The sequence below is a fragment of the Gadus macrocephalus genome, chromosome 19 (genome assembly GCF_031168955.1).
Source record: "Gadus macrocephalus chromosome 19, ASM3116895v1".
Taxonomy (NCBI): Eukaryota; Metazoa; Chordata; class Actinopteri; order Gadiformes; family Gadidae; genus Gadus; species Gadus macrocephalus.
The window spans coordinates 4996387-5014746 of record NC_082400.1 but is presented as its reverse complement, the minus strand read 5'-3'; the positions used below and the strand labels follow the sequence as shown (position 1 = coordinate 5014746).

Here is an 18360-nt window from a genome sequence, read left to right as displayed (position 1 = left end):
GTGTGTGTGTGTGTGTGTGTGTGTGTGTGTGTGTGTGTGTGTGTGTGTGTGTGTGTGTGTGTGTGTGTGTGTGTGTGTGTGTGTGTGTGGGGGGGGGGGGTTGTCTATGATTTCTTTTATGTAACCCAATTCAGAACAAAATAAAACACTTTCACTTATCAACCACTTCATTCGTCCAATTTTCTCTTATTCAGACTTCCAATTTCAGACTATTTTCTCCAACACTGCGTGACGTCACCACCTGTTCCATCAACCTGGAGGTCGGGGAACGACCGCTGATTGGTCCGAGGCGTCTGAGAGGGGCCCGCCCTATACTCAGCCAAAACACGCCCGCTCATTGGCCTAGTCAGACGCTCATTACCATCAGACCGTAAGCGCCGCCTCCTCGCCGGCGTCTCCTCAGGTGCGTTTAGTTTGATCATGGCGGGGCCGCGGCAGGGGGCACCTGCTCTCTGCCCAGACACTACTTGAGAAGCGGCTGTAAATGAAAACAAGTCGACGCCAAGAAGAGGACAAAAGTGGACCACCGCAGAGACAGTTTACGAACTAGGATGTCAGCGCACAGTTTATGTTTTCTCGGTCCTCTCCGTGATTTGTGAAACTACTGGATTTGTCGCTCCTGATCTCCTGTCATGTCGTTACTGTGCGTCAGAGGTAAGCAACCACTTTTTGCATTCGGACGCAAAGTGCATCAATCATCTGTTTAAGATTGTAGGTTTTAATGAGTTCACTATAAACTACCTGTAGGGTGTATTGGTGACTGAATGAGCGTCTACAGACAGTTTGTCCCTCGGGGAGTTGGAGCAGGGAGCCTCTGATTTGACCTGCTGTCAAGAGCGGACAGTGTCTGTTTGTGTTTGCGCTGGTTGTGATTATTTGTGTTTGCACTGTAGTGTTTATTCCGTGCCGCCAGCTGTTAAACATAGATAACATTTGGTCACAATTTCTTTAACATTTTCTTTGTTTATCTGACGATTTTAGAGCATAAGAACCTTTTCTTTATTTTGTACACTCTCAAGTCCTACAGTTTGTGTTTGTCATCAATACCACAACATTGCATTGATATTAATAATGCGCTTTATTTTAGGCCTTACTTTGTTGAAATGGAAGGTATGTTTTTGTTGTCTAACTAGGCGCAGACTAGAAATGTAATCACTCAACAAATAAACCGATTTCCACAAACTAGTGTGAACCCAGAACTTTGTAGGTTTTCATTTGTTTGTTATGATTATGGTGTGACAGACAGACAGACAGACTGTTAGTCAATAGAAACAGTCGCTATTTAAGAGATGTGTAGGTGAGTCTATACTCAGCCTGCCCATGTTGTTTATTTCTTGCTGGTTGGAAAAAAGGGCTCTTCACCATGGCAACTTGTGTGTTTGCTGTTGATCGATGCAGGGTTGAATGCTTCTCGTGTGTGGACCCTGTGATCCCTACATGACACAACCTCACCATATTCCCCCCCCCCCTACCATCTCCCTCTCCCCATCACGCTTCCACCACCCCAACTTCTCTCTCCCCAACACCACTGCTATTTCCCTCACTGCCCGCTCAGCCACCACCACCACCACCACCACCACCACCACCACCACCACCACCACCACCACCACCACCTCCCCCATCACCCCTACCTACTACCATCTCCCCCACCACTACCACCATCTCCCCCATCACCCCTACCTACTAACATCTCCCCCACCACCACCACCACCACCACCACCACCACCACCACCACCACCACCACCACCACCACCACCACCACCACCACCACCACCACCACCTCCCCCATCACCCCTACCTACTACCATCTCCCCCACCACTACCACCATCTCCCCCATCACCCCTACCTACTAACATCTCCCCCACCACCACCACCACCACCACCACCACCACCACCACCACCACCACCACCACCACCACCACCATCTCACCCATCACCCCCACCAACCACCACCATATCACACACCACTCAACCACCACTACCATCTCCCCGTCCACCACCTACCACCCTCTCTCCCACCACAACCACCACCACCATCTCTCCAACCACAACCACCACCACCACCACCACCACCATCTCACCCACCACGACCACCACCACTACCATCTCCCAGTTCACCACCTACCACCCTCTCTCCCACCACAACCACCACCACCACCATCTCCCCCACCACAACCTTGCCTCCTCTTTTTCCAAACACCACAATCTACCACCACCCCAACTTCCCTCCTCCCAGCACCGCCAACACCTCCTCTCCTCCGACCCACTACCACTCCACCATCACCCCACCCTTCCTCTGTCTCCATGTCTCTGAAGACACTAGGGCTGTTTGGACGGCTATTAGCATGATGTGCTGTCTGAAATGAGCACCCATCACCACCAGCAGATGGTGGATAAAAGATTTGAACATTTGACATTTAAACAAATAGAGTCGCATATAATTCGCTTGGGAATTATGACGTAGTGTCTGGATGTAATCCAGAAGTCCGGGGTATTGATGTCCGCTCTAAAGAAGACCTGAACTGAAAGGGCCACATGGCCTCAAAAAATACTGTTAGGATTTGGCAGCGCACTCCTTTCTGTGGCTCTCTTCCGTCTGTACAGTCGGGTAGTTTGTTGATACAGGACAACTGACAGCCAATTCTTTGAGAGAGAGAGAGAGCCAATTCTTTGAGAGAGAGAGAGAGAGAGAGAGAGAGAGAGGGGGAGAGGGGGAGAGGGAGAGAGAGGGAGAGAGGGAGAGAGGGAGAGAATTAGGTGGGAGAGGGCTTTTGTTCAACATTCACAAAATCTGACATTAGTCATCTTAATTTTAAAATAAGAATTCCAACGTTTCAGGGAGAAGAAAGGAATTTAACAGATTATTATTATCCATTTGTATCTAGAATTATAAGGGAAAGAAAGCAGAGCCCTTGATCTTGTCAGAAGGTACCCTTTTTATTGAACACTGCGTTTGTTATGAGTTGAACTCATTTCTGACACCCCTCAGGGATTCATTGAAAAGCACAATGCTGGACTCTGTGAATAGCACAATGCTTTCCCCAGTCGTGATGTTTAAATAGCAACGTGTACGACAACGCATTCGTGACAAGGCGGAAGTCTACAGAAAGAAACTTTGAGGAGACGTTTCAAACGAAATTCGGGTAAATAATGGTGTCTCTGGCGCTAGTCACATCTTGGTCAAAAAATATATATTTTTAATCATGCCATCTTTGTGTTGCATAGATCCATTCGGAAGGGTTGCTCAAAACCAAAATATGTTAACTTGCATCTGGCGTATTACCATGTTTTATCACTTTTCATCAACACATTTGCAGTAGGTGTGGATGGTTGGTGGTTGGTGTGTGTGTGTGTGCGTTGGTGTGGGTGTGGATGTGTGTGATGCATGATTTAATCAAGTCCATTAGCTTTGAACCTGCTCATTGTAGCACAGAGAGCAAAATGTACACATAGATTGAGAATAATCATTGGAAGCATAAAAATATATCAGGCGGAGAGAGACACAGAGGAATGGAGGGAGAGAGAGAGGGCTTAGAGATTGTGGGTGTAATCCCCTGGCCATCTGTTACTTTCTCTCACTCTGTCGCTCTTTCTCTCTCGTCATTCAGACTCCTCCCCCCCAGGTCAGCCAGTACTAAATGCAGATAAATCCAGCTGTTCGCTAGGGCTAGCATCACATCCGGTTGTCTTATCTCACTTCCGTTATGATTACATAATTATTTCTATAAAGAAATGGGCCATATTTGGTACATTTCCACTAGAAGCTTTTAGATATCAGTTGTGATGTGACTGTTTGTGTATTTAACATTGCCAGGTGTAATGTGAACTGTACTTTGATTCAACACCACCATGTTTGACAGCCGTTTAGTGATTGAGAGTCTGTTTGCTTTAATCGTTAGAGGACAATACACACAGTTCACACAGCGTGACTACGTATTAACCATGTGGAACTGATCCAGAATTTGATTTTAATTCAGTATCGTATTTTCTGTTGAGAATGCTGATTTTAATATGCATATTGTGCATTGTATATCACCGGTTTATGCTGGCAATATCTAAGCGGATGGTCGAAGCCTTCCTCTTTGTTGTGGAAAATGGATCGGGATGGCAGAAGGATGTAGAGGCTACGATGTTCTGGTTTCAATCCCCAATCTCTCCCCGTTATCTTTCTGTCACTGTTAAGCAGGGTACCGTAAAACCTGCTTATAATGATCTGTATCTAGATCTTAATCTGCTCAGAAAAACAATGAAATAGTCCTTATTATAGCGACGACTCTGAAATGAGTCACTTTTATTCTCCAACAATAGAGGTCAACACAAAGTAGATGGTTAACCAACCCCATTTCCTGATGTGAAAGTGTCCCTCCTGACTGAAGGGGGGGTGGTTCTGAGAGTACATCTCTTCCCACCATCGGGCCCTCGGTTGGTCACCCTCTGGAGCACTCGTCTGCAGCGGGGCAGAGCGTGACGCTCGCTGTGGACACTATGACGTCATGGAAACTCTCACGGCCCGCATTAAGATGAGCAGGACACACCGGTTGATTAAACCCTGCATTCGGAAAGACTGACGACAAACCTTTAAGCCCAAATGATACTACTGCGTAGAACGGTTGCCGTAGAAACGCAGTGGGTCTGTGGTGGTGCCTCGGCTTGTGATTCTCAAAATGTTACGGAACAGTAACATCTGGGGAACTTTAGAACGCGTGTCATGTGTCGTACAGATGAGCAAATATGTGTACCTCCTTTCACGAGTCTATCATACCGAAACCGGAGCAGGAAAGACAAAGTGTAGTTCAACATTCTTGGAGTGCTTCGTGTATCCTACGGCAACGTCCTAAGGGCCTCGGGTCACCGAACCATCATAGTCACGCCTCCACACTTTTTACCCGGACCACTTTCCTTTGCACGGAGGAATGTCCAAAGCAGGAAGTTCTCTGGTGGAATAGGAAACTGGTTTTATTTAGTCAGCTGATGGCAGGTTCCTTTACGTCTGCCCTCGCTGTCTTCCAGGGGGCCAGCCGTGGTGCTTTCCGTCTGTGTTTTGGGCTGCTTATGAGGATAGGAGTAGTGCTCGTGTCATCTCTGCATGTGTTTGTCACACTGTTGTGCGTTGACACCGCATAGCAACTGCTTGAGATGAAAACACCTGAAAGGGAGCACAAACAGCGACCAGTGGTTTCTGCCATTGGGTTATTTTGAGTTTATTCAGTTTTATGTAGTTGTACTACGTTGTGTTTATTTAACTTATTGATATTATGAATTGTAAAATCAAATAATACGATCAATCAAATATGAGATTTAATTGAATTACGTGACTATTCCATTTTCCATTTTGTTATCTCTATGTATAGCACTTCCCTGCATCCTATGTGGGCCATCATGTCAGGCAGGCAGGGCCTCGGAGTCCTCTCTGAGACGAGCCATCTGCACTCCCCAGCCGCCCGGCTCGCTGGCCGGGCAGCGGTTTAGCCTCACACCCTCCCATGCTACTTAGCTGCTGTGGCTACAAGCTCCAATAATCCCCCTGCAAAGCGCCTCCCAATCCCATCACCATCATTGTCCAGAGGGAGAAAGTAAAGCAAAGATGATCTAAAATTAAACCAAAGCAGTGCACTCTCCCCGCCCAAACCGCTGCTTGGGGCGGGGCGCGTCTCCCTTAGTGGGCGGCGCTTGCGGGAAAACAACGCGCACATGACCTGGTTGTTTCAGTCGGTTTTTACGAGGGGTGGGACAAAGTATCAAAATGGCGATATATATTCGTGCGATATGAGAATCGATACACTGCCGCCAAATATTGATATTAATATAGTTTTTTGGGCATTGTTATGCTTTATTCCTGAAGAGTTAGACGAAAATATCGACCCAAATATTGATCTTTTAATTAACAAAATAAGGCGCTCTAAACAGATTCCCTGCTGCCAGCAATCCTACTTCATTGCTGCTCGAGGAGGTGCTCCACACATGAATGAGGGAGACTTGAACGGAAGTTAAGTAAAGAAAGACGAGTCACTGAAAAACTCAGTTTGTACCATGAATAAAGATCGAAATCCAGTTACATCCACGTTACCTTTCCATGGTCATTTTATATTCATCAATAGACAAATATCTTCATGTATAGTTATAGGATTGGCTAGAAACGTATTGATGTTCGAAGAATCGCCGTATCACGATATTATCGGGGTGGGACATGTATTGCATATCGTATCGTGAGGTACCCTTTGATTCCCACCCCTAGTGTTTACACCTGTAGCGGTCTGTCTCGGCTGTTCTGCCTACCCTGTGGTTCTCGTTGTTGTTGGGCTGAAACTTCCGTTGATCTTTACGCTGGATATTTTATTAACCTCTGGGTGGTCTGCGGTATATTAAGACAAGGACTAAAGGCAGACTTTGAGAAACTGATTGAAATCAAAATAAAAGAAAATAAGATCAGATATTATGTCAGGATATGTAATCAGTACTGTTTAACAGGAAGGGAAAAAACAACAAGGCATGACATCATTCAGGTGTTGCACAACCACCAGGGAAGCAGATCAACAGCGTTGGTGCCATTCATTCATATGCAAACCATCCATCCAGAATCAGATGCACCAGATACATTACAGACAGCCATGGGAAACGCAAAGCCGGAATAACGCACCGAAAAACGCACTGTTTTGTGTCACTTGTTGTTCTGTGACAGCGTACTCTTTGCTGAACCAAGGCAGATTTGGGGTGCTCTGGGGGGCTCGGGAGGGTCAGGGTGCTATGGGTGCTTTTGGGGCTCAGGGTGCTCGCTCGGGGTGCTGGGGGGGGGGCTCGGGGTGCCATGGGGACTCGGATAATCGGGGTGCTCAGCCCAACTAGTCACGCGTTCCTTACACACCGCTACCTACCAATGTTAAACAAAACCACCTGAATATTTGCGTCGCCTAGCACAGCGACTTGCGTTAGATAAACAAACTCCATTTAGTATCAATTCGGTATTTAAATGGACCCAAGAAGGGCCCAGAATAAGAGCATAATAAGAGTGTGGCACAACGTATACTTCACATAATGAAAAACTATGCATCAATTCAGATGATTCAATCAGGCGGCACTCAGTCAGGAGACCTGCTCGTCCCCCCGGCCCCGGCGCTGACCCGGCCCTGGACACGAGGATTACCAGGACGCTGGCCCGAGGGAGTGGTTTTGAAGGGACGGCCCTCCATGGTTCACGGAGTGACATATGGATTAATCCTCCAGCGAGTTGGAGCGCTGACAGAGCCGTACTCAGATGTAGAAACCGTAACGTTAAGCATTCAGATACGATGCGCTTAGCCTTTCATGGGCGGCACGTGGCTCATGGGGTAGGGCGGGTTGGCTGGTAACCAGAAGGTTGCTAGTTCGATCCCCGTCTCCTCCTAGCTGAGTGTCGAGGTGCTCCCGACGGGCTGGCTGTCATCCTATATGGCTGACAACGCCGTCCGTGTGTGAATACGTATATGAATGGGTGATTGTTAGGCAATATTGGACAGCGCATTGAGTGGCCACTGGTTAGAAAAGCACTATATAAAATGCAGTCCATTTACGATTCCGTGTAAGCCTGTGAAGGGGAGAAGCGACACGAAACTATGCTTTTTTTTATGTGTTATTCAGACTTTGTTTTGACCATGGCTGTCTGTATCTGGTGTATCTGGTTCTGAACGGACGGTCTGAATGTGAATGAATGGCACCAACACGGTTGGTCTGCTTCCCTGAAGGATGTCATGCCTTGTTGTTTTTCCCTTCCTGTTAAACAGTTCTGATTTTACATATCTTGAAATAATATCTGATCTTATTTTTACACGACACAACAATAACCCCTACCGTACCGTAGATAGATTAATACCCTATCTTCAGAAAATACTCTCCCTTTTCACTTAAAATTATTTAAAAATATATAAAGTAACCCTGTCTTTGGACTTCTCTCCAGCTGTACTGTTTGCAGGTTGTTTGTTAAACTAGGTCTTGCAGCACGTGTGTTTTTTTGCTGTTAATCCAGTGTTGATTGTATGCTTACCTGGTTCTCAGTGTTGACTGTTTTAACACATTTTTCTCTTTTTTCGTTGCAGTTAAAAAAGCCAAGCTCCAGGGACCTCCGGGTGAGTTTTAATCACTCTATCACGACCACATTTCATGCATTAACACCCATTTTGTTCAGACACTTTCCATTCACTCAAGTCATCCTTGACTTCAATCCTTTCATTCAAATCCACTTACAATGAATTCAGATGCATGTCATTGAGGAGCAGGGGCCAGTGAGGGGTTTCTCAGTGATGCCTACAGGTAGACTACAGACATAAGGGTTCAGACCCTGAATGTTCCGGCTCAGAGTCAAACTCTTTTCAACTACTATGCTCCGACCAATATCAAAGTATTTTACCAACAACTTTCAAGGAACATCTTGTTTTTTACGCTCGGCTACCTAACAGCTTTGCTAGCTGCTAATGACCTAGGGCCTCTAGATCAGGCCTATTCAACTAGCGGCCCGCGGGCCGAATACGGCCCTTCTTATTTATTTTATGGCCCGCAAGAGGTTGCCTGCAGACCTAATAAAAAAAATATATATATATATATATATATTGGAAAATTGTTGCCTGCAAATCAGGTTTGCGTGTGTAATATATATGACCAGCCAATAAACGCAAAGTATGCTACGGCAACAGGATTACACCCGCTCTGTCTACACCTGCCATTGCCTCAATCAAGCTCACTTTGCATTTTATGCTTGCGGACCACGGAGAAACTCACTTTAGCAAGGCTAACAAAAGCTCCAAGATGTCTCTTTCCAAGCCAAAAAACGTAAGGTTGATGTTGAAAAACGCCAATTCAAAACGATTTGGACTGAAAAATATTTATTTACTTTGCCATCCGCCACAAGTAGTAAACCGGTGTGTTTAGTGTGCAACAAAGCCATTTCCATGATGAAGGAATACAAGGTGAAGAGGCACTACAACTCAAATCACGGCTTGTTTGCTGCCAGTTTTCTCATATGAAAAAACAAGGGTACGTTGCTCCATGACCAGTGAGAAGCTGCATGAGTGTCTCAGGATTGGCCTTACAACATATGAACTAGGGATGGGCGTGAGGTATCGATTACTTGATCGATTAATTGACATTATAAGTTTTGTATGTGTGGCCCATGAACCACCAGCGGTTTTCCTTTTTGGCCCACTTGTTAAGGAGGTTGAATAGCCCTGCTCTAGATCCTGTGACAACCTTATTTCCTGTTGATGAGCAGGCATGTCCTGTGCATTGAACTGAATCCGTTGGTTGCAGATGTTTAACGTGGACCTGTGGCCGGGTCCGAGTGCGCTGATGGGAGGGGTAGTAGTAGTTTCCGCCATAACTGAATTGACCTTTGGGATTTGGTTGATTCTTTATTTATTTGGCAGTGACTATCAGTAGGAGCCATGGGAACTCGTTCCTCAAAGTTCCTCCTGGAACGCATGATTTTGTCAATTTAAAAGAAATCTGAAACATTACCCAACCAAAAGTGGAATTTTGTAAAGAAAAAGATTGTTTAATTGAAACGGTATTGGATATCTCAATTCTCCACATTCAGTTATAATGTTTTCGGGACCTTCATTTGGAGGTCAACCCGTCGGAGATTGTTCAATCCCTGAAGATGGGATTGCGTTATTTGACTTTATTTAGCATCGTGTAACACCTTCATCTCCTCGGGCGAGAAGCCACGCAGGTGACCTGAGATCACCGCTGGTAAGACCCACTGCCCTCTGGCTCCCATCTTGGTAAATCCTTCTCATGTTCAGCTCTGCTCCTTTAAGCTGCTCTCTGTTTCCACAACGATATCAGTCTGGGACATTGAGTCTAATGGCGTTGCCGTTTCACTTTCACTCTCTCTCTGGCCTCGCCCGACCTGGGCGTGAGAGGGATCACAGAGCTAATGATTGGACACCACTGCCACCTCCTCATCCCCTATAGGTCGATATAATATGGGTTGCGGCGGGGGTTCTTACTAGGTTATGATGTACTTCCTGAGTGATCTAGAGAGATAGTATCGGGGTGTATTGTTCCAAGGATGTCATCCATTTTCTGTTTGTTTGTTTGTTCTGTTTCTGGTTCTCTGCTCTCTTCCCCTCCCTCCCTCCCTCCCCTCCACCCTAACCCAGGCCTCCCCCACCTCCCCACCTCCCTCCCTCCCTCCCCTCCAGCCTAACCCAGGCCTCCCCCCACCTCCCTCCCTCCCTCCCCTCCAGCCTAACCCAGGCCTTCCCCAGCCTCCCCTACACCCTGCCCAAGAGACACCCGCCCCCCACTACACCACACCACCCCCCAACCCTAACCATCGGAGACACCTGCCTGAGACTGAGAGCAATCACTGTTTAAAGTCTGTAGCTTGGAAGGTGGTGTCGACCGTGAACGTGAGAGCCCTTCTCCCCCACAGAGGCCCACCAGGGCCCCACAAACTGAGAATCAGTCACATGCTGACACTTAACAGCTTGTCATTTATTCGCCCCCACTGGTCTGAGAAGGAAGCAGGGAGGATCTGCCTCTCTCTCGCTCTGGCATTGCTTTGGCTCTCTGTCTGTCTTCCTTCTCCCTCGATCTGTTGCAGTCTTGCCATCTCCCTTTTTTTGGTCCCTTCCTCTCCTTCTCTCTCACCTTTTATTTCTGTTCCTGTCTCTCACTCTCTGTCTCACCCTCTCTTTCTCGGGTTCTTTCCATCTTATGCTGTTTCTCTCTCTCTATGTATGTGGTAGAGTACAGTTCTGGACCGCGGCCTATAAGAGATGGTTCAGCCTCTCTGACTCTTCTGGACAGCCGTTGATATTGATGATGGCGTCCGAGAGAGGATTAGGCTTCCCGGACACCTTTAGTACAGCACTATGGTGTTTGTGTGGATTTGTAGAGCTTGTTCTGAGCAGCGTTTTATTTTGATCTTTGCTTTACGAGTGAGGTTTAAGCTTTGCGAGTGAGGTTTAAGCTTCCTCTCCTTCTCTCTCACCTTTTATTTCTGTTCCTGTCTCTCACTCTCTGTCTCACCCTCTCTTTCTCGGGTTCTTTCCATCTTATGCGGTTTCTCTCTCTCTCTCTCTATCTCCCGTCTCTCTCCACCTCTCCCCCTCTCACCTAGCTTGGTCTGCACCGTGTCGCAAGGCTAATAGGGTAACTAGTTCATGTCTTGTTTACAGAATGATTAACCCGACTCGTTTCCTCCCTCTCGAAACGCTGGGCCAGTGCGTTAACAGCCTTTTATCCCCTCCGATAGCTCGGTTCAAAAACAATCCAAGGGTATTTTCCCCACCAACCCCTGAAAGGTATCAACCAAGGATGCATTGGTTCTGACTTCTGAAATCTGCGACGCAAACTTCCACAGCCCCTCCCGAGTCACGGATCCATCCTTCCGTGATATCCAGGAGTGAAAACAGAAGTTACATTTAATGTTTTTGTCATTCTCTGCCAAACGGTTTGTGCAAGTTTGAGCTCAGAGTCTGACCGCGGGTAGTGACTTTTTTGTGAAGTTCGCGTGCCTTTTGGTACACGCGTGGTTGTCACGACGAAGGGCCACCGGTGGCGAGGTGTATGTGGTAGAGTACAGTTCTGGACCGCGGCCTACAAGAGATGGTTCAGCCTCTCTGACTCTTCTGGACAGCCGTTGATATTGATGATGGCGTCCGAGAGAGGGTTAGGCTTCCCGGACACCTTTAGCACAGCACTATGGTGTTTGTGTGGATTTGTAGAGCTTGTTCTGAGCAGCGTTTTATTTTGATCTTTGCTTTACGAGTGAGGTTTAAGCTTTGCAGACTGTTAAAGTATAACGCCATAACTCCTACACAACAGCGGTTCTAAAAAACGATCACAAATTCTCCGTGGGTCGTAACCATGGGGATAAAACAACCCAACCCCCCCTCCCTAGAACTCTCGACATAAAATGCATTGTTTTGATTCTCATACTGTTTGAATTCCGGTTGAAACTAACGGGTTCACTTGGAAGTGTTTTTTATTCATTTTGCTATAATTTACATTTACAGCATTTATAAGACGCTTCTATCCAAAGCAACTTCTTTAAGTGCATTAATCAAAAGAAAGAGAAACAATATGTCGCAATAAGTATCGTACAGTAAGGATGTGCCAAGCACTGGTTCTAGTGCTTGCTACACAACAAAGATAGCTAGGGTAAGATGCTACACAACGTGACAGGGCGTATAACTTACAATAAGGGTAAGTGATTGGAGAGGAGGAGGGGTGGTGGAGGATAAGGGGGAGTCTGTGCAGAGTCCAGGTGAACTCAACAAGCCAGTCATGGGTCTCCTGCGGACGCTGGTGAGCGACTCTGCGGTCCTGACATCGACAGGGCGCTCGTTCCGCCACCGCGGTGCCACAAGAGGAGATTTGTGTTGTGCGACCTTTGCTTGCTCTTTCCTTAGTGCATTGAAGTTAATTCATGAAGTTCCTTAATAATGATCTTTAGTGGTCTTTGTATTAAATTGTAGCTGATTCAATAAAAACCCAGCAAACAAATTCATTGTGTTTTTTATAATTCACTCTCCTCCAAAATTAACAACCGGGCCGTGGATTTGGATAATTATTACTTGTATCATTTTGACAAAACAATCTTAACCATAACCCTAATGCTAATTACACTCTCCAATATATAAAAAGCTTTTTTCTTTGAAGAAGTAGTTTTAATTCTACTTAAGTGAATTTAGTATGCTTGTTATAGGCATACAAAGGATGATAGTATACTGATTCTGCTGTTGCTTAGTATCCTAGATTTCAATTTAGACGTCCCTTCTAAATAAAATCCGGTCTCACTCCAAAACAGTACATTCAACAGTTCACTCTCAGAACAGAGACAAGATGCATAAATATATACCACTGTGTCTGTGAGTCAAGACAGACAGACAGACAGACAGACAGACAGACAGACAGACAGACAGACAGACAGACAGACAGACAGACAGACAGACAGACAGACAGACAGACAGACAGACAGACAGACAGACAGACAACCCAAATACAGTGCACGCATACACATACAGTCACACACATGCAGTACACACACACACTGAGCTGCCAGTGCAGTACATTCTGTACTGTACTGTGTGTCTTTGCATTGTCTCTATTTGTATTGGGCTGCCAGCACACCGTGCATTTCCCTGTTCCTTCTTGTAACCCGCACACACACACTCACACAAAGCATGTATCTGAGGTTTATGGTACATATTATGATTTCACCCATTGGCCAATGGCCACATTCATTCAAATCACTTTATTTAAATCAAACACAGCCACAACTAGAGGACAATAGCAGTGTGTGTTTGTGTTATCGTGAGCACCTGGGGTCTGTATGCGTGTGGCTTATCTGATAATCACCGTACATTTCACCTTCTGGAAACGGTTTTAATGTCAACAGAGCTAGTGGTGCCATCTTCAGTTCTATAATATTATTCCGCAGACACTTTCTATTCTTCCCTCCCACCTTTCTCCCTCTTTTCCTTTCATTCCCTGAAACATTGATGAGCAGAGTGTTGGTTTAAAATGTCACCTCTCCCCAGCCCATGTGTTACTGACTATTCACCGGAGGAGCTCGTCATCCATTAATAACAAACAAAGACACTCGTCAGAGAGAGTGGGAGAAAGGTCCAGCCCCATCAGTGTGTGTGTGTGTGTGTGTGTGTGTGTGTGTGTGTGTGTGTGTGTGTACTTGTATATATCATGCACAATAGGGACCAATAGGATGGATGGGGGACAAATATCCCTCAAGCGTGCGTGCGATTCTGTTTGTGTGTGTATGTGGGTGCACACAAACGAACACCACAGATCCCGATGGCCAGCAATACTACACTACTCGGTGCCACTGGAGGCCGGCCCTAGTTGGGTCTGTTTCCTCTCCTTAATGGAGCTGTAGATGCGATCTGTGTGTTGTTATGACAGGTGGGGCGCGTTCTTTACAAGAACCGTAAACCTCCTGAGTGGTCCTGATCTAATCCCTACATCCTGCTGCTCCGGGTCCCCTCGGTCGGGGGGAGGGTGTATCTGATTAGCCCCAGGACTGTAGCCCCCCCCCCCTCCACCTCCTTTTGTCATAATTGGCCCTGCGGTGCTGCCTTTGTCTTCTCTTTAAGACGTTAAGTGATTAGTTGCCTGTGTCTTATCAGCGCTCTGACAGGTGGGGGAGCAGGCTGTGTTTAGGAGCCGGGAGGAGAAACCACGGCTTTGAGTCGTTCAAGCTTTAAGTGTCGCTCCTTAGGGGCTCGTTGTATCCACTCTCAATCAAGACAAATCCAACTTTATTTATAATTTTGCTTTTGCGAAAAAACTGTGATTAAACGTAAAACAAACAAGAAAAATTTAAAACTAATAATAACAATAATTCCGGTATCACAGAGACTCGTTGGAGAGGTAGGTTTTAACAAACTACAGGGCCACGTTGTCTCGTGGTAGAGCGCGTTGTCTGGCAACCGGAAGGGTGATGGTTTGATCCCTAGATCCTCCGATCCTAGAGTGTCGAGGTGCCATTGAGCAAACACAAAACCATGACTGCTCCTGACCAGCCGACTGTTGCTGTGTGTGTGTGTGTGTGTGTGTGTGTGTGTGTGTGTGTGTGTGTGTGTGTGTGTGTGTGTGTGTGTGTGTGTGTGTGTGTGTGTGTGTGTGTGTGTGTGTGTGTGTGTGTGTGTGTGTGTGTGAGAAGGGTTGAATGTCTGGCAATTATTCTAAAGAAGCTTCAAATGACCACTGGTCTGAAAATACTCCCCTATCTCTCTGGATCACTAGATCAGTCCGTCTACCATTTTAGCGATTTCTAATAAATAACAATAGAGTAACGTATTGTTATGAGGAATAAATTGTGGGACTCGGTCTCTCGGTCGTCTCTCAGACCAGCTGTGTTTGCCTCCTTTGCTCTATCACCACTGTAGTGTTCCTGTTGGAGTGAATGTTTCCGCCCGTTACCGTGGGAACCAGGAAGGTCAGGTGACTCTCTGAACCAATAGATAATTCTTGACCAGTCCTGACCTTCCCTTTGTGCAAAGCTTCCTCTTATATCATTTATATCTTTAGATTGAGCCTATATATATATACCATTTGTTATTTAATTTAGCAGAAACTTTTTCCAATGTGACGTACAGGGAATTCCAATATATATGAGCTTCACGTTATACATTTCTCTACAGGTCTGCTAATATCTGTTGGGTCTTATAGCATTTTTGTTCTATAAATGTTGTAATTAAGGTGACGATATCATTACCTTTTTGATCAAACGCATGCAAATATGGGAGATGCCATCACCGTCTCAATTTCCCGTCTGGGATCAATAAAGTAAAATCTCATTACTTTACAAGCAATGCCTCCACACACCATGCAAGGCAGCCACCATCCTGCTGAGACCATGTAGGGGCTAGGGGTGTCTGGGCACCTCGAGCCGTCACGACGCAATTGGTCAGAATCACACAGGTGTTATGGGAGGGGGGGGGGGGGGGGGGGGGGGGGTCGATCTCTCTCCTAGCCTGGACCAGGGGAACGAGCAGCCAGAGAGGATCATGGGATGTACGCACACTCCTCACGGGGAATGAAATGTAGTGATTATGTCATGGTGGTACTAATCCCCAACCGGGAGCCACCCCCCTCCCCACCACACCCACCGGCAGCTGGCCTATAACCCCCTGGTCCTCCCATGTGCGTGGACTCAGTACAGACATTGTGTTCGCCCTCCCCTTGTGGCTACTTAGTTGTAAATGGTGACTCAGTTTGCTTTTCCACCAAAGTCAGAGCTCTTCACATTTATTTTCTCTGCTCAATGGTCACACACACACACACACACACGCACAACGCACACACAACACGCACACACACAGAGAACGCACACACAACACGCACACACACAGAGAACGCACACACAACACGCACACAGAACGCACACACACACAGAGAACGCACACACAACACACACACAGAACACACACACAGAGAACGCACACAGGGAACACACACACAGGGAACACACACACAGGGAACACACACAGAGAACGCACACAGGGAACACACACACAGGGAACACACACAGAGAACGCACACAGGGAACACACACACAGGGAACACACACACGGAACACACACACGGAACACACACACTCACACACGGAACACACACACTCACACACGGAACACACACACTCACACACGGAACACACACACTCACACACGGAACACACACACTCACACACGGAACACACACACAGCACACATACGTAGACACAGAACACACACAAAACAAACACACACAGAACAAACACGCACACTGGACACCAACACACACGCACACACACAGACCACACACGCACACACACGGACACACGCACACACCGACACACACACGGACACACGCACACACCGACACACACACACACACACACACACACCGACACACACACACACGGACACACACACCGACACACACACACGGACACACGCACACACCGACACACACACACCGACACACACCGACACATGCACACGGACACACGCACACACCGACACACACACATACACATACACACACACACATACACACACACACGGACACACGCACACACCGACACACACACACACACATACACACACACATGCACACACACACATACATACACACGCACACACCGACACACACACACACACACATACACACACACACGGACACACACACACGGACACACGCACACACACACACATACACACACACACACACACATACACACACACACACACATACACACACACACACACACCGACACACACACGGACATACCCATCTATACACACAGAGACCGGACACAGAAGCACATACACACACACACAAGAACCTACACACATAAGGAACCAAAGGTTTATTTGTTACGTGCACCATCATACAAGTCCTTGCTTCACGGTGCTTCACATGATAATCGTTTCAATCTTGAAACTTGGCAGAATAACCAGCTGGCGGGGTTGGCATAGCTGAGAGCGCAAATGAGGTCTATCAACACCTCTTATCTCCACTCCCTCCTCGTCCTCCAGCTCACCTCCTGCAGCCTCCTCCTTCTCATTTGTGATAGAGTTGTCGTGTTGAACCACCTACAGTCACATTTACATAACCTTTCGGTTATAGGAGCTCAGCACCCTAGACTCGAAACTATCCCACCCTTGTTTTGTTTTCAATAATAATCTGTTGGTTTTCATTCAGACTGTAATGGTCGACTTCCCAGAACCTGTAATCGTAGCTTATTGTACTGGGAGATGAAGTCACCGCTTCAGAGCCGTCCTAGTCCTCTGCGTCTCGCTCAGCCCTCCCTTCACCTCTCCTTCCTCCCCTGATGGTATCAGTCTTGACAGAAACCTTTTACAGGTTGTTCTGCCTCTCTGCTCCCAGCGCTGACCTGATCCCTAGCGCCTAGCCGCAGGGAGGGGTGGGGGGGGTTCAGGGAGAGGGAGGACGCGCTACGGAGAAGGCAGAAGGCAGAGGGCTGAGGGCGACGCACCGCGTCAGTGTCTTTCATCACAATGTGCACACACACACTTTTTGTTCAACCTTTGTCTAATCAAGACCGGTCCTCATCTAAAGTTTCAGATTTTGTTACGTTATTTTTGACTTTCTTGTTCCTCATGTGTCATGTCCTTTAAATTGTTGTTTTGCACAAAAGGAGCTATTAATAAACAGGGTTATTTTTATTTTATATATATATATATATATATATATATATATATATATATATATATATATATATATATATATATATCTCTATGAAAGAACGAGAGAACTAGGCAAAGGGATAATGGAAAGATTATTATCTTGTAATCTCTGAAAGGTTTTCTCTTTTTTGTTGGAAATGAGGTTCTACTGGTATATAATGCATCTGTTTTCTGCGTCAGATGTGTTGTCATTCACTTACAGCCGGCCTATACCGTACAAGCCCAGCAGCCTTTAATAAATTACTTTCGAATTGGGTTACTTGTATTTCTCCCAAGTCTATACATCCGTCTAAAAACAATTTCACTCTAAAAACTCGTAATTTAATAAAATAATTAAATTACCCGGTATGGGATTGGACTTTTTGACGTGACTTTTTTCAGCAGCCTCTGTCTTTCCTCACTCATAGTCTATTTCTCGCCCAGTGTAGTAAAGGTTAAATCCAACAAATGAAACACTTTATTGATCCCAGACAGAAAATGGTCACAATACTGCCTAACATTCACCCATTCATGCACACATTCACACACCGACGGCGGTGTCAAACGTGCAAGGCGTCAGCTAGCTCGTCGGGAGCAGTGAGGGTGAGGTGTCTTGCTCAGGGACACCTCAACAAAGAAGAGCTGGAGATCGAACTAGCAACCTTCCGGTTAGAGTGAACCTACCTCCTG

At 46.5% G+C, this 18360-nt stretch overlaps 1 protein-coding gene across 4 annotated transcripts in view; it reads left to right on the top strand.

Moving 5' to 3' along the window:
- Nucleotides 1-386: 386 nt before the first annotated feature.
- LOC132447561 (protein unc-13 homolog B-like) overlaps nt 387-18360 on the top strand; it is an 85732-nt gene continuing 67758 nt past the window's right edge. For 2 of the 4 annotated variants that reach the window (XM_060038392.1, XM_060038391.1), the window contains exons 1-2: nt 387-654; nt 8071-8100. In XM_060038392.1, coding sequence (XP_059894375.1) covers nt 633-654; nt 8071-8100 — 52 coding nt within the window. In that variant the 5' untranslated portion in view covers nt 387-632. The remainder of the gene's footprint in view (nt 655-8070; nt 8101-18360) is intronic. The other 2 variants (XM_060038396.1, XM_060038395.1) reach the window with 1 other exon arrangement.